Here is a 21,571-nt window from a genome sequence, read left to right on the forward strand (position 1 = left end):
ACTTGAGTTTGGGCTGATTCATGATGCTGCTGATAATGCTCTTAATTGAATGTGTATAGCATTTTGTCTGTGTAAAATTATTTTTTCTTTGACTTAAATAAAATGAAAGTTGGCAGCCATGACCTATGCATTTGAAAAAAAAAATGGCATGAATTATCAAACACAATGCAGCAGCTAGTAGCAGGTTGTTATGCAGGCTGTAACAAATTAAGTTCTGTTTACTTATGTCAGTATTGGCATTCTTAAAGCTATGTGTGCACTGTGCAGCTTAGGAAAATGTAATGGCTATACCGACTCAGAATTTAGTCAGTTGAATCAGATTTGGAATTGCAATACGAAGATTCAACAATTCATTCCTTTTTTCAGTTCAGCACCATACTTAACTTCTACATCAACCGGAATGAGTATGTTTTACTGATAAGACTTGACTGTTAAGAGTAATGAGACTGTTTTAATGCCTTTCTTTATCATCTTTGATGTGAAAACATCAGATTTCCACAGTCAGAGAAAGTTTAAGTTTGCATTCTCCTGCTCATAGTTCTGGCGCATGCCAGCACTCAGGTGCTATGGCTGACAGTATGTAACCAGCCCTCCGTTTCTATCACTCTTCTCCACTTCCATCATATTTAGTTTTGTGGTTTGTGGTGAGTTTGGGACTCAGCTTGTAAAGTTTGCCTAGCCTGCTATGCTGTTGTATTGCTCTGTGGACTGTGACACAGCTTAAAAACAAGAGCTGAAACTTGTTTACTAACCACTCGTTTCACTGTCTCCTATCAGTTAACCACCAGCACATGTTGTCACAATGATTTTTTAAAATATGTTTACCAGCTAATTAGGGATGTTCCTGGTGTATACTACTAATACTACTATACTACTAATACTTTGTGTATTAAGAGCCATTTGAAGCCTTTAACCCTAGAACACTAACGTTAAAATTAGTAACACTATCACTAACGACGGGTATATTTTACCCGAAATAATATACCCAATAAAAAATATTTCTCACCAAAATACATTAAAGTACAACAATACATGGCAAATTGAAGCACTCTTCTTCTATTTTCCATAATACAACATCTCACAAACCAAAAAAAAGGTATCATGGGGGGACCCTATAAAAAGGCTCGAAAATTAGCGAAAAATTAGGGTCTCGTTAACAAAAAATTCCTCAAAAAAAATATAATGGAACTGGGAACTTGCTCTTCTGTTAATCCATTCCTGGGACATGTGAGCCTTGTCTGGTGAAGGCACAGTCTCCCTGCATCACTGACAACTGTGGAAGAGACTAACAAAAAAATGCATTTTTTGAGTGGGGAAAAATGAGCAGCTGACTATGAATTATTTTTGAACATATGAATTTCATTTGAAATTACCATAAAGTAATATTTATTCATAACCATTACACTAAATAAGGGTTACACACAAATTCCAGGACCACGTCAACTTACCTTGTGCCTTACATACAGTCGGTGCAGGTGCCTAGCTAACGACTGCTAATGTAAGTGAACATTAGCTACTTACTTACTTGTTGGCATGCCAAAGTCACCAAGTCTGTGACAGGACTGTGACAGGACAGCTGTGTGTGATATGGGGCAAAAATATGGCAGACCTGAATGTTGTTATCATCTGATTTTATACACAAACACTAATGTCGGGTAAAATCCACCCGAAAAATATTTTACTCTCAATCACTAACGTTGGGTGAAAATCACCCGAACAAGTGCCTGCTGAATAAACCGTGGATGGGAGCAGGGAAACATGCCTACCTTTTATGACGTCAGTGAGCAGGCTGAAGCTACCCAAGAACCCATGCAACTCAGACCGCAGCATCATAATGAAAATCATGTGACTCTAATCGTGTGGGTGAAAATCACCCGACGTTAGTGTTCTAGGGTTAATCACAGTCTACAATCGCCAAATTGTACTTTAAATGCCGCTGAAATTCGCGCTATTTTGCAGTGTGCAATACAAGCCTTACACATTAATGTACAAAACATGACAACAACTCAATAAATGCTTCACCTTTTCAGACCGAAGAGGGTCACACTGTCTGTGGGTAAAGGATCCAGAGCTAACGTTAGTTGCCAGCCTGACACACAGTGTGGCTAATGTTAGCAGTGCTAGTAGTAGCAGCAGCAGCAGCAGCAGTTCCGCTTGCAGGTTTATGTCCGTGTATGTGCTAAATGTGGGAATGTTTCTCCAGTCGAGTGATATATCAGCTTATTCTGCCACAGTCTACATTCATCTGTCTGACTTTGCTGATATAAATATCCAGGGTTGCCAGGGTGATCGGGGCATATGCGCTGGGCGAGAGGGGCTGCCGTCTGACAGTGCTGCAGCCCTGGCGAGTGGCAGGCGGCTGCATAAAATCTTAGAGGCAATAGATAACTGGCATCATGCATGAATGAAATCTTTTTAAGCGACTAGTATTTTTGGTGCCGATTAGTGTGGGTGGGGACGTTTAATTGTATAGTCGACTAATTGTGCGCATCCCTACAGCTAATATAAACTATATGTGTGATTCCCCTTCTTTTTGATTCCTCATCGAAATGTGCTCCCTGTGCATTTTTGTAAGCTTCTATCTGTTTTATCGTATTACTGTGATGCACAATAAAAAAAATGACAGCTCAACCTGAAGAATCTCAGTCAAATGAGAAGTCTCCAAATGATGATAGGAATCTTTGCCTTTCAGGGGGCAGTCCTACAAAATGTAGGCTAATGTGTGGATTATGACTGTAAAGGCTGATAGTCACTATTAATTGATTCAAGTTAAAAGTAAGGCAAAAACTGCAAACAGCTTTGACCATGTCTCTGTCTGTCTTTGTTCATCAAATTCAAAAGTTTTTTAGGTAGATATCTTGACTACCTAAGACAAATTAGCCCTTTAATAAATGTTCAGGCAAGATTTAAACTTCCAACACGCATAATTAAGGTAAACAACAATCTTTTGTGAACCATGCTTCCCATGTACAATTACTGCCTTAGCTTGTCGTTGAGTAATGGAAATGTCTGTTCATAGTTTTTTCTGTGAGAGAGAGAGGAATGCACAGGTAAATGGAGGGAGAAGAGGAAATGGAGCAGAGTGACGAAAAGCTTGTAGTCAAGGAGAATGATGGATAGAAATAGGAAAAAAAAGCCAGCAAATTAATGGTGATAGAGGTTGAGGCTAAAAAGAGGAGGAACCAGAAGGGGAAAAGCTTTTGATGGTGGAGAACTGGGGTGACGAGACTGCAGAATGGGGGTTGAAAGGCTGTTTTATGGAGTAGAAGGACTTCAGAGGAGATGAAGAAGAGTTTTGAAGAGGAAGGTGATTTGAAGGTTGCCCAGAGCTTCAGTTAGACCCGAGGAGGAGAAATAGGAGAAAAATATTTGGATGATAAGGACATTGGGGTTATGTGTTTTTCAGACATAAGAACAAATAAAAGTATATATTAAAAAGTGAGTGTGCAGAAAGGCAGGGCACAAGAAGAGAAAAAGAAGAACTTGGGGTTGACTCCTGTGGAAGATGAGGATTAGGGATGACGGTTTGTTGGAGGCCGCAGTGTGGAGGAGAAAGAGGGGGATCAGGACTAAATGCAGATGGGGGGATGTGAAGAGTGAGGAGTGGGGGGTCGGAGGGGGATAGACGGATGTGGGGGAGGAGGCCTTCAGAGGAGTGGCCATCTGTTGTTTCTGCTGTCCTGCGGTGGAGACTGTCAGCTCTTATAGCCAGGCCCCTTCCTTTGAACTTGAACAGAGCGATTTTTGTGTCTGTGCATGAGATACAGAGAGAGAGAAGCATACACAGAAAAAAAATCCAGGCTTTGTTGAGCTTTTTCTACTTAATATAAACAGTTTTCATAACTTTGCACTTCATGGAGATATCTCCAAATACAGAAATTGCAATGTAGAGTTTTGTGCATTGATTTTCATTGTTAGTGCCTCCTAAATAATCCATAAAGACATTGTTCCATCTGTCAATTCCCTTTCCTGCTGTAAGTGATACTGCTCATCCATTGTGTTACCGGTGTACAGTGGCTGTGGCAATGGACAAATGTAAAAGAACCGTTGTTAGAAGATGATATAAAGCTGCTCACTGTTGTAGTGAATATGACTGACAGTCTCTTCGGTAACATATTTCCTGGATTTCTGTTTTTTGAAGGCGGTCTTTGCAAGAAAAATGCAGACTGTCCAAATTATGCTGCACCATTTTTGTGAAGTGATACATTACTAATCTAACCATATATTTGGTTGCCATTGCTTGGTGTGCTTGCTTGATTACATCTGACATTATACAACAAAAGAGACAAATGCTTAGAAGGTTGGTTGTTTCTAAGTTTTGAGTTGGCAGGTCGAGGGAAGCGAATCAAGGAACAGGAACCAGTTCTCAACTTTAATTTGTCTGATTAGTTACAATCGTATGCCTCTGGGCTTAGCAATTTCTTTTATCGATGTTGGCATGTTTTTGTGACAGTTGCACATTTGAAAACATTAACATTAAATTCCTGCATCTATGCTACTGAAAACTTGCAACAAGAAGGAGTCATGGCAGAGACTAAGAAATGGTTCAATGCATGGCTTCAATTAACAAAGAAATATGACACCAATGCTAGTTGTACTGACTACAAAATGAGAATTTCAAGTAAGGGTGAAAACATCAGCAATATGCTAAAACATCTTTCTCCGTAACATGGGCTTAAATTTCTTGGGCTTTTCAACAGAGCATTCTGTCCATTACCGAGGTTAAATATCCTGCGTTATAGTAACATAAGCACCATGCAGGCAGGGTTTGCATATTTTTATTTTGACTAAGAAAATCTAAATGAAAACCAGTGTTTGAAAATTCTCTCATGTCATCCGGTTTAAATGATAAAAGACTGCTGCAGCTAGCTCTCAGGCTACAGCCAGCAGAATCAATAATTACATTGGTATTACTAAAATCCTGTCAATTCCCATCTCTATTGCCAGGTCTATCAAATCCCCCACACTGACCCCAACGACTGTAGCTGATGTCCACAGGCGAGTTGTAAAGCAACGCTAATGTTTATGTGAGGTTAGGTCCTTGTCAAGACTTCCTTGGTTTAGCCATTTTAACCTTTTAACCTTTTGACAAACTAGCGCCTTCATTGTAATGTACTGAACAGCAGAATATTCACTCTTATGTCTGCACTTAACCTCATGACTGTTTGGCAATGCTGGTGCTCTGTATAATTGCTCTTCCAGCAGATTTCAGTCTGTACAACTATATCCAGGTATCAAGCATGTCGTGTCAGGCTGTGATTAGCCTCTGATGTTATGTTTTGAAGTCTGACTCCTGATACTGTGTGGATACTCTGCTGTTGCTGCACAGAACAGACACTTAAAGTTTGTACTTGTAACGTCTGTCATCCGACTAAGTACTGATAACCTGCTTAAGGCTCATTTATGCTTAACTTATGATGCGCATACAGATGGATCGTTCTGACCGTACTCTGCATTTATTTTGTTTATATTTGCATGTTTTGTTAAAGTTTATGGATACAGATGAAGTGTTTTACTTTTAGTTATGGGAGCAGTGCAGCAGTGTAACCAGGTGTTACATTGAGACATGACCACAGGAAGTGACAAGAAGTTCATGTGTCGCAATGTATTAATAGCTGCACAAACCACTGCCATCTATAATGCTGTCTCTGCTTTTGGGTCTTTCTCAAGAACAACATTACAACCTCCAGCGTCGCCATTTTTGTTGTTGAAACTTTTGACTTTTCTTCTTCTTTGTGGTAACTTTTGTCTCTGAGTGGTGCCCTCTACTGGATTGATTGCATAACATACATGCCAGCGTAAAGGACACACTGAAGTAGCTGGGCAGTGACATCATTTGGAAAAGATGCAAGAATAAGCCTATAGTCAGTGGGGCGGTGAGCAAGTAATGTAATCAGTTAATGCCTGAACACAGTGTAAATATATATACATATATATGATAGACTAAACCTATCATATATTATATTTTTTGTTATTACAAAACTAGGTATATCACAAATGCACATTAGTAGCTTTAACACATCTCATTTTATGTGTAATGGTGTGGTTTAAAATAGTTAAGGTGTTGATTTACAATGGCAAAAGGCGAGTAGCAGCATAGGTGTGATCATAGCTCTGTGGCAGAATGCAGTTCTATTTTGCATGTATGTAGGATGCTTCCAAATGATTTCCTGTCTTTATTCCTTGTCTGGAGCTACAGACTGTCTATCTGTACATATAAAGGTATCAATTTGACCTTTTTAAACTATTGGATTGAAACCTGTATCACAGTCTAATTATGCCTCTGCTTTCAGGAAATGAGTTAGCAAGTGTAGGTAGATGTGTCTGCAGCTCAGTCATTTGATGTGCTGCCTTCTGTGGTTTGCAGGTTTCCTATTTGCATGCAAGTGAGTGTATTTGGAAGAACTCAACTTCTTGGTAATTAATGTACTGCACTGTGGCATTTCTGAAACCTGTGGTGTGCAGACCTCAGGTCACCATTCTGTTTAAAAGGCTGTGAAGTGATAGGTGCAATGAATAGACACACTGTAGGGCAAATATTAATGGTGGCTACTTAAAAGCAATGTCTTTAATAGTAACCAACATTTATTTATTTATTTATTTTACAAAGCATGCCTGCTTTAATAGAGAGATTAAATGTGTTAAGTGCTCTCTCAGAGACTTTTGCACCCTATGAAATGGACTGCAGTTATTTTTGGGAAGCAGATGTCAGTGTGTTTGAAATTACTCTACATTCAAATCTTTGAGTTTCAGATTCCCTTTTGAACACATAACACTGCTTCTTCTTTGTCAAGATTGCTACAAAGCACGTTAGGATTTTTTAAAATGTTTTGTTTTTTGCCATACCTCCATTACACACTCCCAGTCAGACACATTTGTTTGTTTTTTATTTTAGTCAATCGAAATAAATTAATTGCCAACTATTTTAATAGTTGATTAATTGTTTGTGTCATTTTTCAAGTAAAAATGTCAAACATTTGCTGGTTTCAGCTTTTTAAATGGCCAAAGCCCAAGGTAACATCCTCAGATGTCTTGTTTTGCCTACAAATTAAAGATATTTGGTTGTCATAGAGAACTGAAGAAACCAGAAAATATTCACATTTGACAAGCTGAAATCAGAGACTTTGGACGTTTTTTCTTTTTTTATAATTTAGTAGTTAACAACCAACAATTAATCAACTAATTATTCCTGCTCTGCTGGAAACCCATTACTAACATGCCACCTTCTGTTCAGATAATGCTAGATACCTGAACACACGTACTGTTTTTAACTTGAGCAGGAAGAGCTTCAGTGTTGTCTTCATGATAAGACCTGTCTGTAGTGTCAGCTTGCCTTGCACCCAAGGCATGCTGGGAATGGCTCCAGCCAACCGTGGATAGATAGATGGTGATGCCACCGCTATCTAACAATTAGATGGAAACTAAAATCCCAATGCACAATAATACAACATTGATTGTGCAGCTCTGGATTGACACTTCTACTTTGTCATGGCTGGTCAGCAGCGACTGACCTCATTTCAGTTCTCTTTTATGTGCTGCCTTCCTTTTCTGCTTCCTCTGTTTTGTTGCTGCATAAGCCAGATATTGTTTTTACATTCTAGAAATACAGTGTTTCAAACTGTTCAAGGCTAACTCAGAGTGAATTTATTAAAAAATTTAAATGTTAATTTAAAGCATTACATAATCCCAGCCACCAGAATATAAAATAATGCAGATATTAGGATTTATGTTTAATGTATTTGACTGTATTTGCAACAAGTTAAAATATGGCATCATTTGACTTATTTTTCAGGTTCGCCATCGAGCTTCAGACCAAGTTATGGCTCTGAAGATGAACAAGCTCAGCAGCAACAGAGCCAACATGTTGAGAGAGGTCCAACTAATGAATCGGCTTTCCCACCCAAACATACTCAGGTTGGTAACTGAATAACACATGAACTTGCTTTCAATACTAGTATAAAAAAGCTCTTTTGATTCCATGGCCAAAAGAAAAAAAGCCATAGGCACTCAAAATACATACATTTTTTTGACAAGAACCTACACACGGTGCAAAAACACTCACCAAACACTAGGGTTGGGTTTTGCTATGTTGCAAGCTAAATTTCAGGAAGGACAATTAAGATCAAACACAATAACCATTAACCAATATTTGGAACTGAAAAACATTTGCAGTAAAAATTAGTAAATTAGTAAAACGATTGATTATCTGCTTAAATTAAAGGCAGATGGACTTGACAATGATCCTTACAACTTACCAAAGACACAGTGGTCTATGGACATTGACATGTGGACAGGAATCAGGTTTCTTGATATTTACATGTACCTGATTTTGACCCTGGGGAAATACTTAAATAATAATGACATTATTGGAAAGACATGTTAGCATGCTGCAACATTGAGGATGCTACACCAGTTAATACAGTATATAAACTAAAGTATAATTTTACACAAAATCCAATATACCTGTAGTGTTTGGCAAACTACTTGGAAAATGTAGTGAGCTAAGCTACAAGTTATTCTACATTAAATGAAGCTTCACTACACTGGAGCTACACACCAGAGAAATGTAGCAAGCTAAGCTACAATTAAATGACAAAAGTAGCTTAACTATATCAAAGCTATTTTTTTTAAGTAAAAACAAAGTATCTATGTATCTGTCTGTCTGTGTTTAGTAGTATATTTATTAGCCCCCTTCTGTACTAGGAGCCATCTACACAAATATCAAATTATTTATTTAAATTGACCACAACAATTTGGTTTTGTAGAGAAATTTGTAAAAAAAAAAAAAAAAAAAAAAACCTGCACAAGTAATATTTCTGAGTAACATAACCCAAAGTTATACTTTCCAGCTTCTCCTGTTCTCATTTTTCTAGCGCCATGTTAGCTGTTGGTGTTTGCTGACTGAGTTGTGATGATTAGCTTAGCTAGCGATTGTTGTGTTAACTTCGGGAAATACCTGAATGTGTGTCCTTAAATTTGCTGGACGTCTTGGATGTTGACAGGAGCTTCCTTTTAGGGTTCCACAGTAAACACTACTGAAAAGCTATTTGATGTAGAAAACAGCGATGTTACGACCATGTTACTGAGAAACATAGTTAAACTAGTAATGCTACTACTTGTAATGCCACTACTGCCCAACACTGTATACCTGACACAAAGCCACACTCCACTGAGTGAATTGGAGTTGTTTCTGTAAATTGTAGTGATCCATTTGCTGCTCTTTTAGCAGTCTGTAAAAAGATCACTATTTTGTGCATCTGTTTTTACAGCCAAACAGCTCTTTGACATTTTAAATCTGATTTTTTTGTGTTATTGTGACATTTAAGCTGAAAGCTAACACTGCCACTCAGTAGCCTTTTTGCCACTCAGTGGATGTAACAGCAGAGATTCTGCCCACTGTGACATCATGTGCATAACCTTTTTTACTTGTGATGTGCAACCAATCAGAGTGTTGTGGGTGGATCATTGAGCAGGACCACAGAATGATGACACCAGACAGAGAGGGGTGACTGCATCAGAGCCAAAGCAGTCCATTTAAAAAATGATTTATCTTATCAGAAATTGAATAAAGAAAATACTGATTTCAGTAACTGTAGAAATGACAAATATCGTATCCAATAAGCGCCCAAGCCAAAAAGTCAGTCCCTAATTGTAAGTGATTGTTTGTCAGTGAGTGAATTTCATTTCATTTTTGAGCTGAACTTGGTCTCTGAGAAAGAGCATTTGGAAATTAATTTAAAAGCCAAAATAATGTGATTATTTTCCATTTTGTTGTTCTAGTTGATTATTGGATTAAAATCTGCTACTTTGTAAAACATGATTAATCAGCAAGAAAGTAATAATTGGTAGTGATTTCTTGGATTTTTAAAGGTCTAATCTAGAAGGCCTGTTATGTGTCAATTCATTATGAGAGATTCAACAATAAGGTGCCAGTAATAATTTGGAGGAAGCTTGCTTTCGTAAATTCATGCTAGGGTTATTTTAAGGCTTCAGAGTTTAGGTCACTTAGTAACTGCTAACAACAAATAAAGACTAAATCGTCATTATTTCTGCACAAATGACATTACACACTATATTAGTCATTTCAACACCTGCTACTTTCGGGTAGTAAATATATATTATGTTTCTATCTGACTCTACCTTTGTGTCTCTGTCTCTTCTGTCACTTGCTCATGCATCTGTGGTTGTGACCTGTTTCCTTTGGGGTTGGCTAGAAACTGTGTCAAACACAGAGCCTATTAACAATGGATTTTCTAAACTGCCAGGTCCTGTTAGAGCTGTAGCAGCTGCCTAGGGGCGAAAAGCGAGGAGAACCCTTTCTGTCACCGGGCAATGGACAAAGCCTTGAGCAATCAAGTTAATTTTTTAAAGACTGCAGTCAATAATTGGTCAAGTCAAATGTGCAAAACAGGGTACCTTGTGAACCTCTTACACCTGCCTCTGTGCTCCTGAAGTGACACTTTTTGTCTGTTTTGTGTTCCCTCTATACCACTTTGGCTTACGCAGACACAATCAAGAGCAAACAGTTTTAGTGGAGCTGTACAAAATAAACTGTGTTTGTGAGCTGACCAATCATAATAAGGTGGAGATGGGACAAAATTCAGTGTAGACAACTTACTGTCATTTTGATACCCAAATCACAGTTTCATCCTTACTCAAAGAAAATATGCCCAAACCTAAACCAGCAGAACATGAATTGTGTATTTATTCTATTTTCAATAACCTGTGGTAATCATCACCTTCATTAAGTAATTGAGCTTTTGATATTGTAACTTTTAAATGCAATTAAGACAGTGTTTTCCAGAATAATAGTATGAAAAAGCCTTTTGACTGCAGTAACATTCACATGCATTGGATGTATATTATATACATTATTCATTGGATTATGGTCTCTATTTGAACTCGTCTTAAATTGTCATTGGTCTGATGTGAATTAGGGCTGTCGCAATATCAATTTTTTGTCTTTAACTTTGTTTATAGTGAATTTCATCTCTTTTTTTGGCAAGAGACTTACACTCAAAATGCAAGTCAAGTGAGGTGGAGAGTCTGTAACCATAACTACGACAAAGCATACAAAAAGTGCAATTGCACTTTGCAATCACAAAAAGGCAACCGGATGAATTGATAAAAGATCCACAAGGCTGAATGATGTTACCATACAGTGATATTGATAGGTTACCTTGCGAGGCCGCTGGATTTGCGAGATAATGCAAGAATCCAACATGCCAGGCTTCAAGTTATCCATTTGTGTCTGCGCCAAAGTGATACAGCCAGTCGGCATCCTAGGAGGGACTACTGGCAGCTACGGGTGTAGTTCTAGATGCGACGACAGTGAGAAGTGTCCATAGAAGCGAGTAGTCTCAAACAAAAAATGGCGGCTCCTGAAGAGGTTAATGTAGATGCTGCAATAGCATCAGCAGCTTCTGTTATATCAGAACTGGAGTGCATTTCATCACTGAAAGGACAGCAACACTGAAGGGTTTTCTTGCTTTTCTCCTGACTGGCTTTGGCAGAGGTTTGATGATCAACTGGCTCAGGTTGTAGTAACCTGATGCGCCAGACGGTTTGTTACACAGAACTTAAGGATTATTGCATGATCTTGCAAATCCAGCTGCCTTGCAAGTAACTCTCCGACTATATCACATGGTTCATTGATCTGATTGGTTGAAGTTAAACGTGATAGACAGATGGTTAATCCAATCACCTGCCAAGTGTTTTTTAAAAAAATGCCTGTCCTTTTCCAAACAGTTTTCTAAGGACAACTTCTCATGGTTCTGTGTAACAACCTGTTTGGTGTGCCAGGTTAGTTGACAAGTACGTGTCCTGTGTCTCTGCAAATCATAGAAATAAATACGGGACTGTGTGTGTGTTATTTACCTAGTTTATATGCAAAAGTTTAATTTCAGCTCAGTGTGAGAACCTCTCTGCGTTTTTCTGTCAGCTGGTCACATTTTTCTCTCTCTTCTCCGCTGCTTCACCAGTGTGCACTCACAGAGAGTGGAGCAGTCAGAGGAGAGACAGGTTCGAGTTGATGACAACTTGTGACTGTGTGCAATAAAAGCTTTCCAAGGATAGTATTTTATCACTGTAATCTGTCTAAAACCAAAGAGACAGATTTTGATCCCAAACCAGTCGAGCCAAAGCTAGTTTGTTAGCCGGCTTCACCCCCCCAAACAAGTGTGTGGTGTGGGACTAAACTCATGTCTGTATAGCAGGAGAGCAGAGAGAAAGGTGACTTTTAAATCTATGTGTTCAGCTGTCGGTACATTTGCAGCTTCTAACTGAATCTCTGTGGTTTGAAGTTCAGTTTCCCTCCTACGTCGCTGGTTGTACTTTCAGGTATCTGCTTTATTCAAACAAAAACCATCAGACAACTTGCACACTGCTGCCAGAGTTATAATAACAACTAAAGTCTTTACACTGGGTACTAGTTATTTATAGTGTAAGTAATTGAAAAGTCCCCTTGTTCTCTTGTAGTTTTAATTAATTTCTTTACTTCATGTCCATGTCCTTTATGTCCTTCACTGAATGCAGGGCAACTTGTCACTGCACTGTCACAACCTAATGTTGTGTTTCATGGTTGTCATTTATTTTGTCCATTTTTAGTTTCTTTTATTTTTTATTTAGTGATTTTATTTTGTTTTTAAATGTTGGAATGCACATATGGAAAGAACTTTGAACTGCCTCTGCATTTAAAATAGTGTTCTACAAATTAACTTGCCTTGTCTTGCGTTTTATGACAGGAAAACGAAAAGTCAGTAGACAAAATAAAATTTTATAGCAATGACAGTTCCAACCCATGTCATTACACATTTACTTTGTGATGCCCCATAATAGTAATGTTGCTCTTTTTTGTAGTGAACACTTTCTTTCAAGTTCACATTCTGTTCTGGCTTACTGAGTGGGAGAGTGTTTTTATGAACATGCACATACATGCATAAATAACCGTGTGAGAGTGTGTGTACTTGTGCATACACACATGCACGGTATCTTTTACAATGCCATCTTTGTTGAGCATGCCTAGTGGATTGTGCGAGTGTGTCTGTGTGTTAACAAGCAGACACTGAGGGAGTCATTGTTAGCTAAAATCCAACAAGGACCCACAAAGTTGACCTTTTCATTGCCTTCAGCATTATGAGGCCTTCAGCGTTGCCCGTGAACGAAGTTGGTTCATATGTTGCTCTGCACACACACATTGTTTCACTTTAGTTGAAGGGGTGCACGGCCTCTCCTGGGTTAAAGATATTTTCATCCTCTTGGGCTCATTATGATTCTTAAAAAGTGAAGAAAATGCATTGTCACCGATCTAAAACAATGCAGTTTGTCTTTATTGTCAAAAACCAAAACACAGGGTGACAAAACAGCAGTGTGTTCTGTCTCTGTCTATTAAGAATGTAGAAATTGATAGGTAGAGACAGAAATGGATGGAATGCAGGTGAAGCAACTGAGCTGTTATTATCCTCCTGCGAGCAGACAGTCTCACAGTGATCACTTGTCTGGTCTTGTCGACTGGAATCTTAATCTTTTCTTTCTACTTTTTAAAATGGCCTGTCTTTTGTTGACATTCAGCATCCAACACATTTCCATAAAATAAATTTCAAATCTTGTACACATACATCATCTATTGTGGTTTGTCTGAAATGCACCATTTTGAGATTTGTGACAAACCGGGAAAATAAATATGGAAACAGTGAAAACTTTGTTAGGCGTTTGTTAGGGCGTGATCTGTTCTTTACCATATAATGATAGATTTGCAATTTTAATCTAGTTTTCCCAGTTTGACGTAAATAATAATTGATGAGATTGATAAGATTTATCTTTTTCCTTTTGTAAATGTTCATTCTAACCTCCACGAATATGTCCACATTGTTTTTTGCATATTAGATGATTAAGTGAGCATGCATGTGTGTTTATTTGATGTGTTATGCTTGTACTTTTTAATCAGGGGTCAGCTGCTACCTAATGAGAGAGTTAAGCTGCTTGGGGGAAAAAAGTATGAACCAGTTTTGATGGGTGCCTTGTTTCTGTTTGTCTTAATTACTTAATTTGTAATTTTGTTGTATTTCTGTCTACCTTTTTAAAGAGTGTATAATTTGGCACAGATTATTAGCTGGCATTTACCAAATGTTGGAGCTTTAGATTCAGGTAACGACTGTATTTCCTCAAATAGCGACCATGGACTTTAAAAATGCCAAAGGTACCTACTTCTAACTGCTCCTAGTGAGTTGTAGTTCTATATGATCAATTATATTATACCTATGTTGATCTTGTGTCCTGTTGGCTGACCAGGTGGAACATTGATTGGTTGCCACCAGATAGTTCAAAATGTTATTTGATAAATATCTGTTAACTTTAATTCTATTAGTGGGCATATTATTTAGCCCCTGTATAGTTTTAATAATTATGTCATGGTTCTGTTTACTCACCACAGTGAATGTTGTCCCAGTTTTTTGTTTTGATATCATAACATACATTTAATTTTGGCTGCATGACACTGTAGAGCAAATGTTTGATGTAGGAGACACTAAACTCCATATGAGGTTTTTTTTTAAGAGTTTTTTCTCCAAGTTTTCTCTAGATTATGAAGATAAGTAAGATGTGTCTATGTGTCAGCATCAAAACCCTGATTTCATTCATTCCATTCAACTTCTAACAAGTTTACTTGTGTTGTCTCAGAGGTTTAATCATGACATTATGAGAACTTCATCTTGCTTCTCTTTTGTGGTTTGTAGGTTTAAGGGAGTGTGTGTCCATGAGGGCCAGCTCCACGCCCTGACAGAGGTAAGAAAACACACACATACACACACACTGTTTAGTATTTGAGTTTGTGTACAAGCCAGTGATATGTGAGATCAAAATGTCTCTACTAATGAAAGGTGGTGCACAGTGTGCCCATGTTCCAGTACTTCATGTGTCTACATGTAAATGTGTGAACTGATGCACCCATGTGTTTGTATATAATCCTCCTGTTCTCTACAGGTGAACATCACGTCATCCACACAACAAATCACAGAAGCACACTAGTCTGTAATTGTGGAGAACTGAATGTTCTTATGTGCAACATTTAGGCTGTGTGTGCGTGTGTGTGTGCGTGTGTGCGTGCGTGTGTGTGTGTGTGTGTGTGTGTGTGTGTGTGTGTGTGTTTGTGTGAGAGAATCTGATACAGGCAGCTAATAAAATCCTGCAGAGATAGTTAATGTTAGTACATACACCATTAAGGTTACAGTGAGCAATATGTAGCTGCACAAAGCCTATATTTAACCTGTGCATGTCCCTCTGTGTGTATGAGAGAGAGGGGGACAGATAACTTTATGTTTGTGATAATCATTAATTAGTCATGGAAGAGGCTTGATAAGCAGTTGATATATTTAGCTCTTTAATGAAAAGGCTAGTTGTACAGTCAGTACTAATTCTCTCTATGTGGAAGAGAAATGAGGGGGGTCAAAGAGTCAATATAACTTGAAACATGATTAATATGGCATTTTTTCCCATAGACTTATAAAGAATTAGTTTTGATTTTCTTTCTTTCTTTCTTTCTTTCTTGCTCTAAAAGACAGTAACCCGATGTGAAGCACAGCGTTTCCAATTGGTGCTGATCCACATCCTCTGGAAGATTTTATGTTCCGGAACAAATAGGGGAAATTCTGGTCAAAAATACACATTTTTCCTCTTACCTGTAGTGCTATTTATTCATCTACATAGTTTTGGTGTGAGTTGTAGAGTTTTGGAGACATCTGCCTTCTGTCCAATATAATGGGACTAAATGGCTCTCGGCTTGTGGTGCTCAAAGCGCCAGAGATTTTGAAAAATTGCACACTAGTCTCTTTTTCCAAAAATCAGGACCCAGTCACTTAAGATAATACACGGACCTTGTTGTGTGCAGTTTCAACTAGAACTGTATTGTTCATGCAGCAGTATATCTGTATTTTTTTTTGGTGTTTTGAGCACCTCAAGCCACGTACCATCTAGTTCCATTATACTGGAAAGAACACAGACATCTCTACAGCTGATATCTTCAAAACTGAGCAACTCACACCAAAACATTCAGATGGATAAATAGCACTACAGCTAAGAGGAAAAATGTGTATTTTTGATATTTGGGTGAACTGTTTCTCTAAAGGAACATTATGCAAGGATTGGTACCTTAAACAATTTGGCGCCCCCAGTTTTTGAGTATTCTGCTGTCATAAAGATGAACAGCTGTTCACATGCATTTGTTATGATCACATTACATCTTGCTTGCTACTCTCCTTCTTTTCTCTTCTTAGCTTCCTCCATCAACTACTTGTGCCTCTTTCATGATGTCGGTCCATGATGTTTATACAAAAGTATATTTTTTGACTCTCTATGGACCAAGATATTAATGGTAGACTCTTAAAATAATTGTTAGGTGCAGCTGTAATTTCTTTTTATGTTCGCCTGTTGTCGATGAACAAATTCTGCTTTATTACTATGTACTTTATTATTATGTGTAAGGATGGTATCATCACTGTATTAGTTTGATGTCCAGTGGTCACTGTGTTAACAAACAAACTGCACAAAAACACACAATAATGACAGATGCCCACAACATCTGCACAAATAAGCTTTGCTTAAGATGCATCTCTGGAAACACATTTGTATATGAATACACACAAATACATTTAAAGAGACAAATAGTACATAGTGCGTGATTCATCCCACTCTGAAGAAAACATATACTGTTTAAGATGCTTCTAGACGTACACACATGTACTTGATTACACTGTTCCATTGCACAGTGAATGTGCTTATTGTAGTCTCGACAAACAAAGGCAAACACCAACTTTCTGCAGTTGCGTAACAAGAATCACACATCTTAAGACACCGAATTTACATACACATACACACACGCTTCTTCCTATGCTCTTGTACAAAGTGAATCCATGCACTGTGAGACACACATATGAATATACATGTACACACGCTGTGGTAGGTCTTGTACTCCTGCTGCAGGGTAAACAGATCCTGTTGTGTTGTGTCAGGACCAAACTGAATGCTCTGCATTGCTTTGCTCCTACTAGCAGACTCATGCTGTTTTGTTACCTGACCCCCACTATGAGGCTGTGCTCAGAGGAAATGGAGAATTACGTTACTGCATGGCCCCAAGCTACCTTGACAAACTCAAGTCTCTCACGCAGACTAATGCAATTCCAAAACAACTGCCAAATGAACGAAAAAGAGGCCAAAGGAAACTGTTTGAAGTATTTTGGTCCTAAACACTTGATAGATGTGTCTCAATTTACAGCTTTTTGTGAATGACGTTAACTGTAAGAACAGCGATAGCCAAGAAGAAGTGTGAGGCTGGGGTGCGTAAAAGGTCATTTCCTAAATAAATAAATTTTTTGTGGCCTTTCTGTATTAGTTTGTTGTACATTCTCTCTAGGCTGCACAGTTAATCTAAATGTTATCAAAATTGCAGTATGCCAAGTGTATGTGTGCGACTATTTCTTCCCATAAAATGTTAACTTAAAAAATAGCAGTCATGCATAATTCCCAAAATAATTATACTATTATAAGCTCAATAAAAATGTGAGTAAATCCAATTAAATCACACTTTATATTCATTGTTCTTATTTTAATGTAACTGACAAAAACTGTCAAATGCTGAAAAACCTAGTAGAAGAAGAACGCAACAGATGCAATCACCTACACTGTGAGTGGGAAGCCAATTTTGACATTGAGTGAAGGGAAAAAATCAAGACAGTTAATTTGTGGTTGAAGCATAGCAGTAATATAGCTGAAAACACAGAGAAACACCTGAAAAGGAAAAGGAAACAGAGCCAAAAAAAATGCCGTCAGTATCAGGAAGAATATGATTTAATGGGATTTACCTTGATGAGCTGACATGGATGGCACAGGGCTGTATTGCATCTCTTCATATAGGCCTTTTTTTCCTACCAAAATGTTGTGCTAATCAGGGGGCACTTAGATGAAAAAGTATTTCAAAGGAGGTACATAATTCAAAGTTTTGGGAACCACTGATCTAGAGCAGGTTTTGTTTTGTCTGCTGAATCTCAATCTAAGGCACCTTATAGGAAATGCTTCATAATCTGGGCTAATGGTAAGTCATGACCTATGGCAGGATAATACTGCTGTTTGAAGCTGCTCCCAGCAGCAAACAAGGATCCTTTTGTTTGAGTCTTTCCAGGGTTTTTAACCTGAAACACAGACAGCGTAGCAGAGCAATTTCCACAACAGATTTCACCAGCTGCATGTTTCTCATTTCCTTTGCACTCTACAGTATACATGATCAAGGCAAGGCACATATATGGTTCGAAACATGTGCTATGCCAAGTAATTACCATGGTATATCAGTCACTCCACAAATAGGATAAAGCAAATTCCAGGGAAAAATACCATGCCTGAATAAGAGGCTTTATGAATGGGACTTAACTTCCATTCAGTTACTTTTTCGTTGACACAGCAGGTGCAGTCCTCCGCTTTAACCATGTGATTTGCATTTAAGACCAGGTACACTTTGCATTTGCTGCATATCAGCCTGTCCGCCAGTCTGAGAATAAATTGGGTGCTTCATAGATCTTCAATAAGATGATAAAGGCAGGAAGTTGAATTAGATGGACTTTAACTTGTGTCCAGTGGAGTTTTACCCAGTTGTATTTCTCACCCCCAAATCTCAACCAGGGAGACAACAGATGTTGAACTCTGTGGCCAATGAGGAATTTCTTGGACAAATACTGTAATCCTCTGACATCTTGAATTGAGGTGTTTATGTGTCAGAACATCAATAGTATAAGATTGTGGTGAGCTCTACCTTTTGGAGGAGCACTGATTTATCTTTTATTTCATGAGTCCTCAGACCTTTTCAGGGCTTCAAAATAATCTCAATAAAGCATTGTGATCTGATATTTTTTTTATGTGATCTGTTGATTAGGATTTCAAATGAATAATAATTTTCACTATGTGGGATCCAGCTGGGGCAATTTCTTTATCCCACTGAGGAAAAAAAATAGAAAAAACATGTAGGAATCTGTTTTGAATTACACATTTTTTTCTGTAGGAGGACGTCTAGACCCCTGCAGAATGTATCTTTCCAAGTTTGCATCCTCAGTTTAAAACATGAGGTGCCCAAGCCTTTATCGCTTTTCTTAGTCAACTGTATCACAATGAGTTTAACTTGGCTGGCATAGCAGGTTTGCCATAGCAACTAGAGCCCTAGGCTCTGATCCAAAGTGAAGTTATTTAGCATCAGGCCAGTTGTATGTTTATTTTCTATTTCTTATACTTTAATTTAGCTACCAAATGTAGAAGACATTTTTTAAGATGCCACTTACTGAAAACTCACTCTGGTTAGTATCTTCTGATGTCACCATTGTTCTTTGTAAGCTGAACCATCACAGCACTTAAGATTTAAGTGGTCTGGAGAGATGGCGTGACCTGCATTCAGGTGGAAAAGTCACGCACAGCTTATGATACATAATGACATGTATTGTAGAGCAGCTCACTGAGTTGATATTATAAGTGTTCTGTTACATCTTTACAAGACACATTCAAGACACTCATTCAGTTGCACATTTATTGTAGAAATATGCTCAGATTAGCTGAGAATTGGCATAAATCTGACCAGAAGCCTAGTTTATTTAATTACGTGAAGAAGGAGAGACTGCCTCCCCCACCGGCAGCCCCCCGTCCTAATTCTGTCCCTGTCGGTCATACCAATAACCACAGCTAAACTAGATCATCTCTTTATCCCATCTCAGTTCTATCTAGTTAACCACCGTTGTTTGTGATATGTGACATGGGATTAGTGTGTCTGTGTGTTTGCATGCAAGCAGCCAGGTCAGACAAGTCCTTCTGGATCAAAGCTGACAGATAGAGTCGAGGACCCTGGATAGTTTTAAACCCACTGAGCTGATTTGTCCTCTTGTCTGCCCACCGTTCAGTCTGCACGATGGTCAGATGGTCTACATTCGTGCACGTAGGAAACTATCAGTTGTCTCAGCCAGTTGGACACCCTGCCAGCCAGATTTCATGCAGCCAGTTGGTCGATACACCAGCTAGCCCCCAGGCTGGCAGGCGGGCCGTCTGTAACCCAAACAACCCACTGATCAGTCATCCACTCTGTGAACCAACTGGATAGGCATTTGGTTTGTGTAATGCAATCAGTCAGTACCTTTATGTAGTTTTAAGTGTATCTGAATATTTTAAAGTCATATTGTGTCAGTCAGTCAGTACACCAGCTGAATGGAAAGTGTTATGCTGCTATGATTGGAGTATTCACACTTACTGAGTTAAGACATCTCACATTTAATTCATGTGAAAAGTGGTTTGACATCTCCCCAGCTCACTAATACAATGACCATATGCAGCCCAACAGGAGCATTTTTCTATTCAAACCGTACTGTAGCACTGCATTTCCTGTTTGAAGAACGTTCAGTGCCAGTCATGAATGAATGAAACCTCTGTTGCCTCTAAGGGAATTTGTTTAGCAAAAGGAGCATAAAACAACAACAACTGTGCACGACAGCACCTAATAACATAAAACATTAGTATCATAAGAAACATTAACCTAGAAGAGGTCACTCAGAGTGCAGACCCCTTTGTAATCACCAACCTTTTGATTAGTATTTGTAATTTAATCACATATTTTGTTGCAGCATCTGTAAAAATAAGATGATCTCCAGATATTTGTGGTCTTGGTTCAGAAGCTCTCAATTTTTGAAATGGAAAACTGAAATTGTTCTCCTATAACTGAATGGTTTGTATTTCTTTTCTCTTGAGTTAATGTTTGGGGTTTTTTTCTGCTAATTTATTCATGTCTCTCTTTGTCTTTGTCCAGTACATCAATGGTGGGAACCTTGAACAGCTTCTAGACAGCAACAAACACCTGAGTTGGCCCACAAGAGTGAAACTGGCCTGTGAGATCGCCAGCGGTCTGGCCTACTTGCACTCCAAAGGAATATTCCACCGGGACCTCACCTCTAAGGTTAGCTAGACAGGCTAATTGGTCATTCAGAGCAGGAACCACAGCTAAAAATAGAACCACAGGCTTTCTTGTGGTCACAGTTCTACAAAGTAGCCTTTCCTGTTGATTAAAAAAACATTAGATAAGCTTTTTTTTATTATTATTATTTGTTATTTATTTTGATAAATGGGAGCTTTAACATATGGTTTTTGTTTTAGAGACCCACATATAGTCCCAAGCCTTTTCAGCTCGCCTACCAGCTTACAGAGCAATATCAGCGTCCCAGGATAGTGAGGCAAAATCTGTACATAAGAATTGTGTTTGATGGTAGACACAAATGTCAAAGGGATAGTCCAGATTATTTGAACTGGGTTTGTATTAGGTACTCATCCATAGTCATAAGAAGCAGCAGGAGTACTGGTGTAGGAAGCTAAGCAATATACTGCTGTTGACAAAGTCAGCAGCAAAACGTATTTTAGCCACCTAAAAGAGGCGGACTTGCTATGCCATCACACCACTAAAAAAAAAAAATCAGTATTAGTTAAAGTGCATGCTGTATTTGGAATATTTTCACTACTTCACCTTGCTGTCAGACAGCCTTTTCTGACAGGAATTGACTGTGATATA

The 21,571-nt window shown here is 38.4% G+C and overlaps 1 protein-coding gene across 2 annotated transcripts in view; it reads left to right on the forward strand.

Moving 5' to 3' along the window:
• Positions 1 to 21,571, forward strand: part of tesk2 (testis associated actin remodelling kinase 2) — a 41,911-nt gene that overhangs the window by 7,864 nt on the left and 12,476 nt on the right. For both annotated transcript variants that reach the window (XM_084731619.1, XM_084731620.1), the window contains exons 4-6: positions 7,793 to 7,914; positions 14,733 to 14,781; positions 20,819 to 20,965. In XM_084731619.1, the coding sequence (XP_084587745.1) occupies positions 7,793 to 7,914; positions 14,733 to 14,781; positions 20,819 to 20,965 (318 nt within the window). The remainder of the gene's footprint in view (positions 1 to 7,792; positions 7,915 to 14,732; positions 14,782 to 20,818; positions 20,966 to 21,571) is intronic.

The sequence above is a fragment of the Lutjanus erythropterus genome, chromosome 12 (genome assembly GCF_056507025.1).
Source record: "Lutjanus erythropterus isolate fLutEry1 chromosome 12, fLutEry1.hap2, whole genome shotgun sequence".
In the NCBI taxonomy this organism is placed as follows: domain Eukaryota; kingdom Metazoa; phylum Chordata; class Actinopteri; order Lutjaniformes; family Lutjanidae; genus Lutjanus; species Lutjanus erythropterus.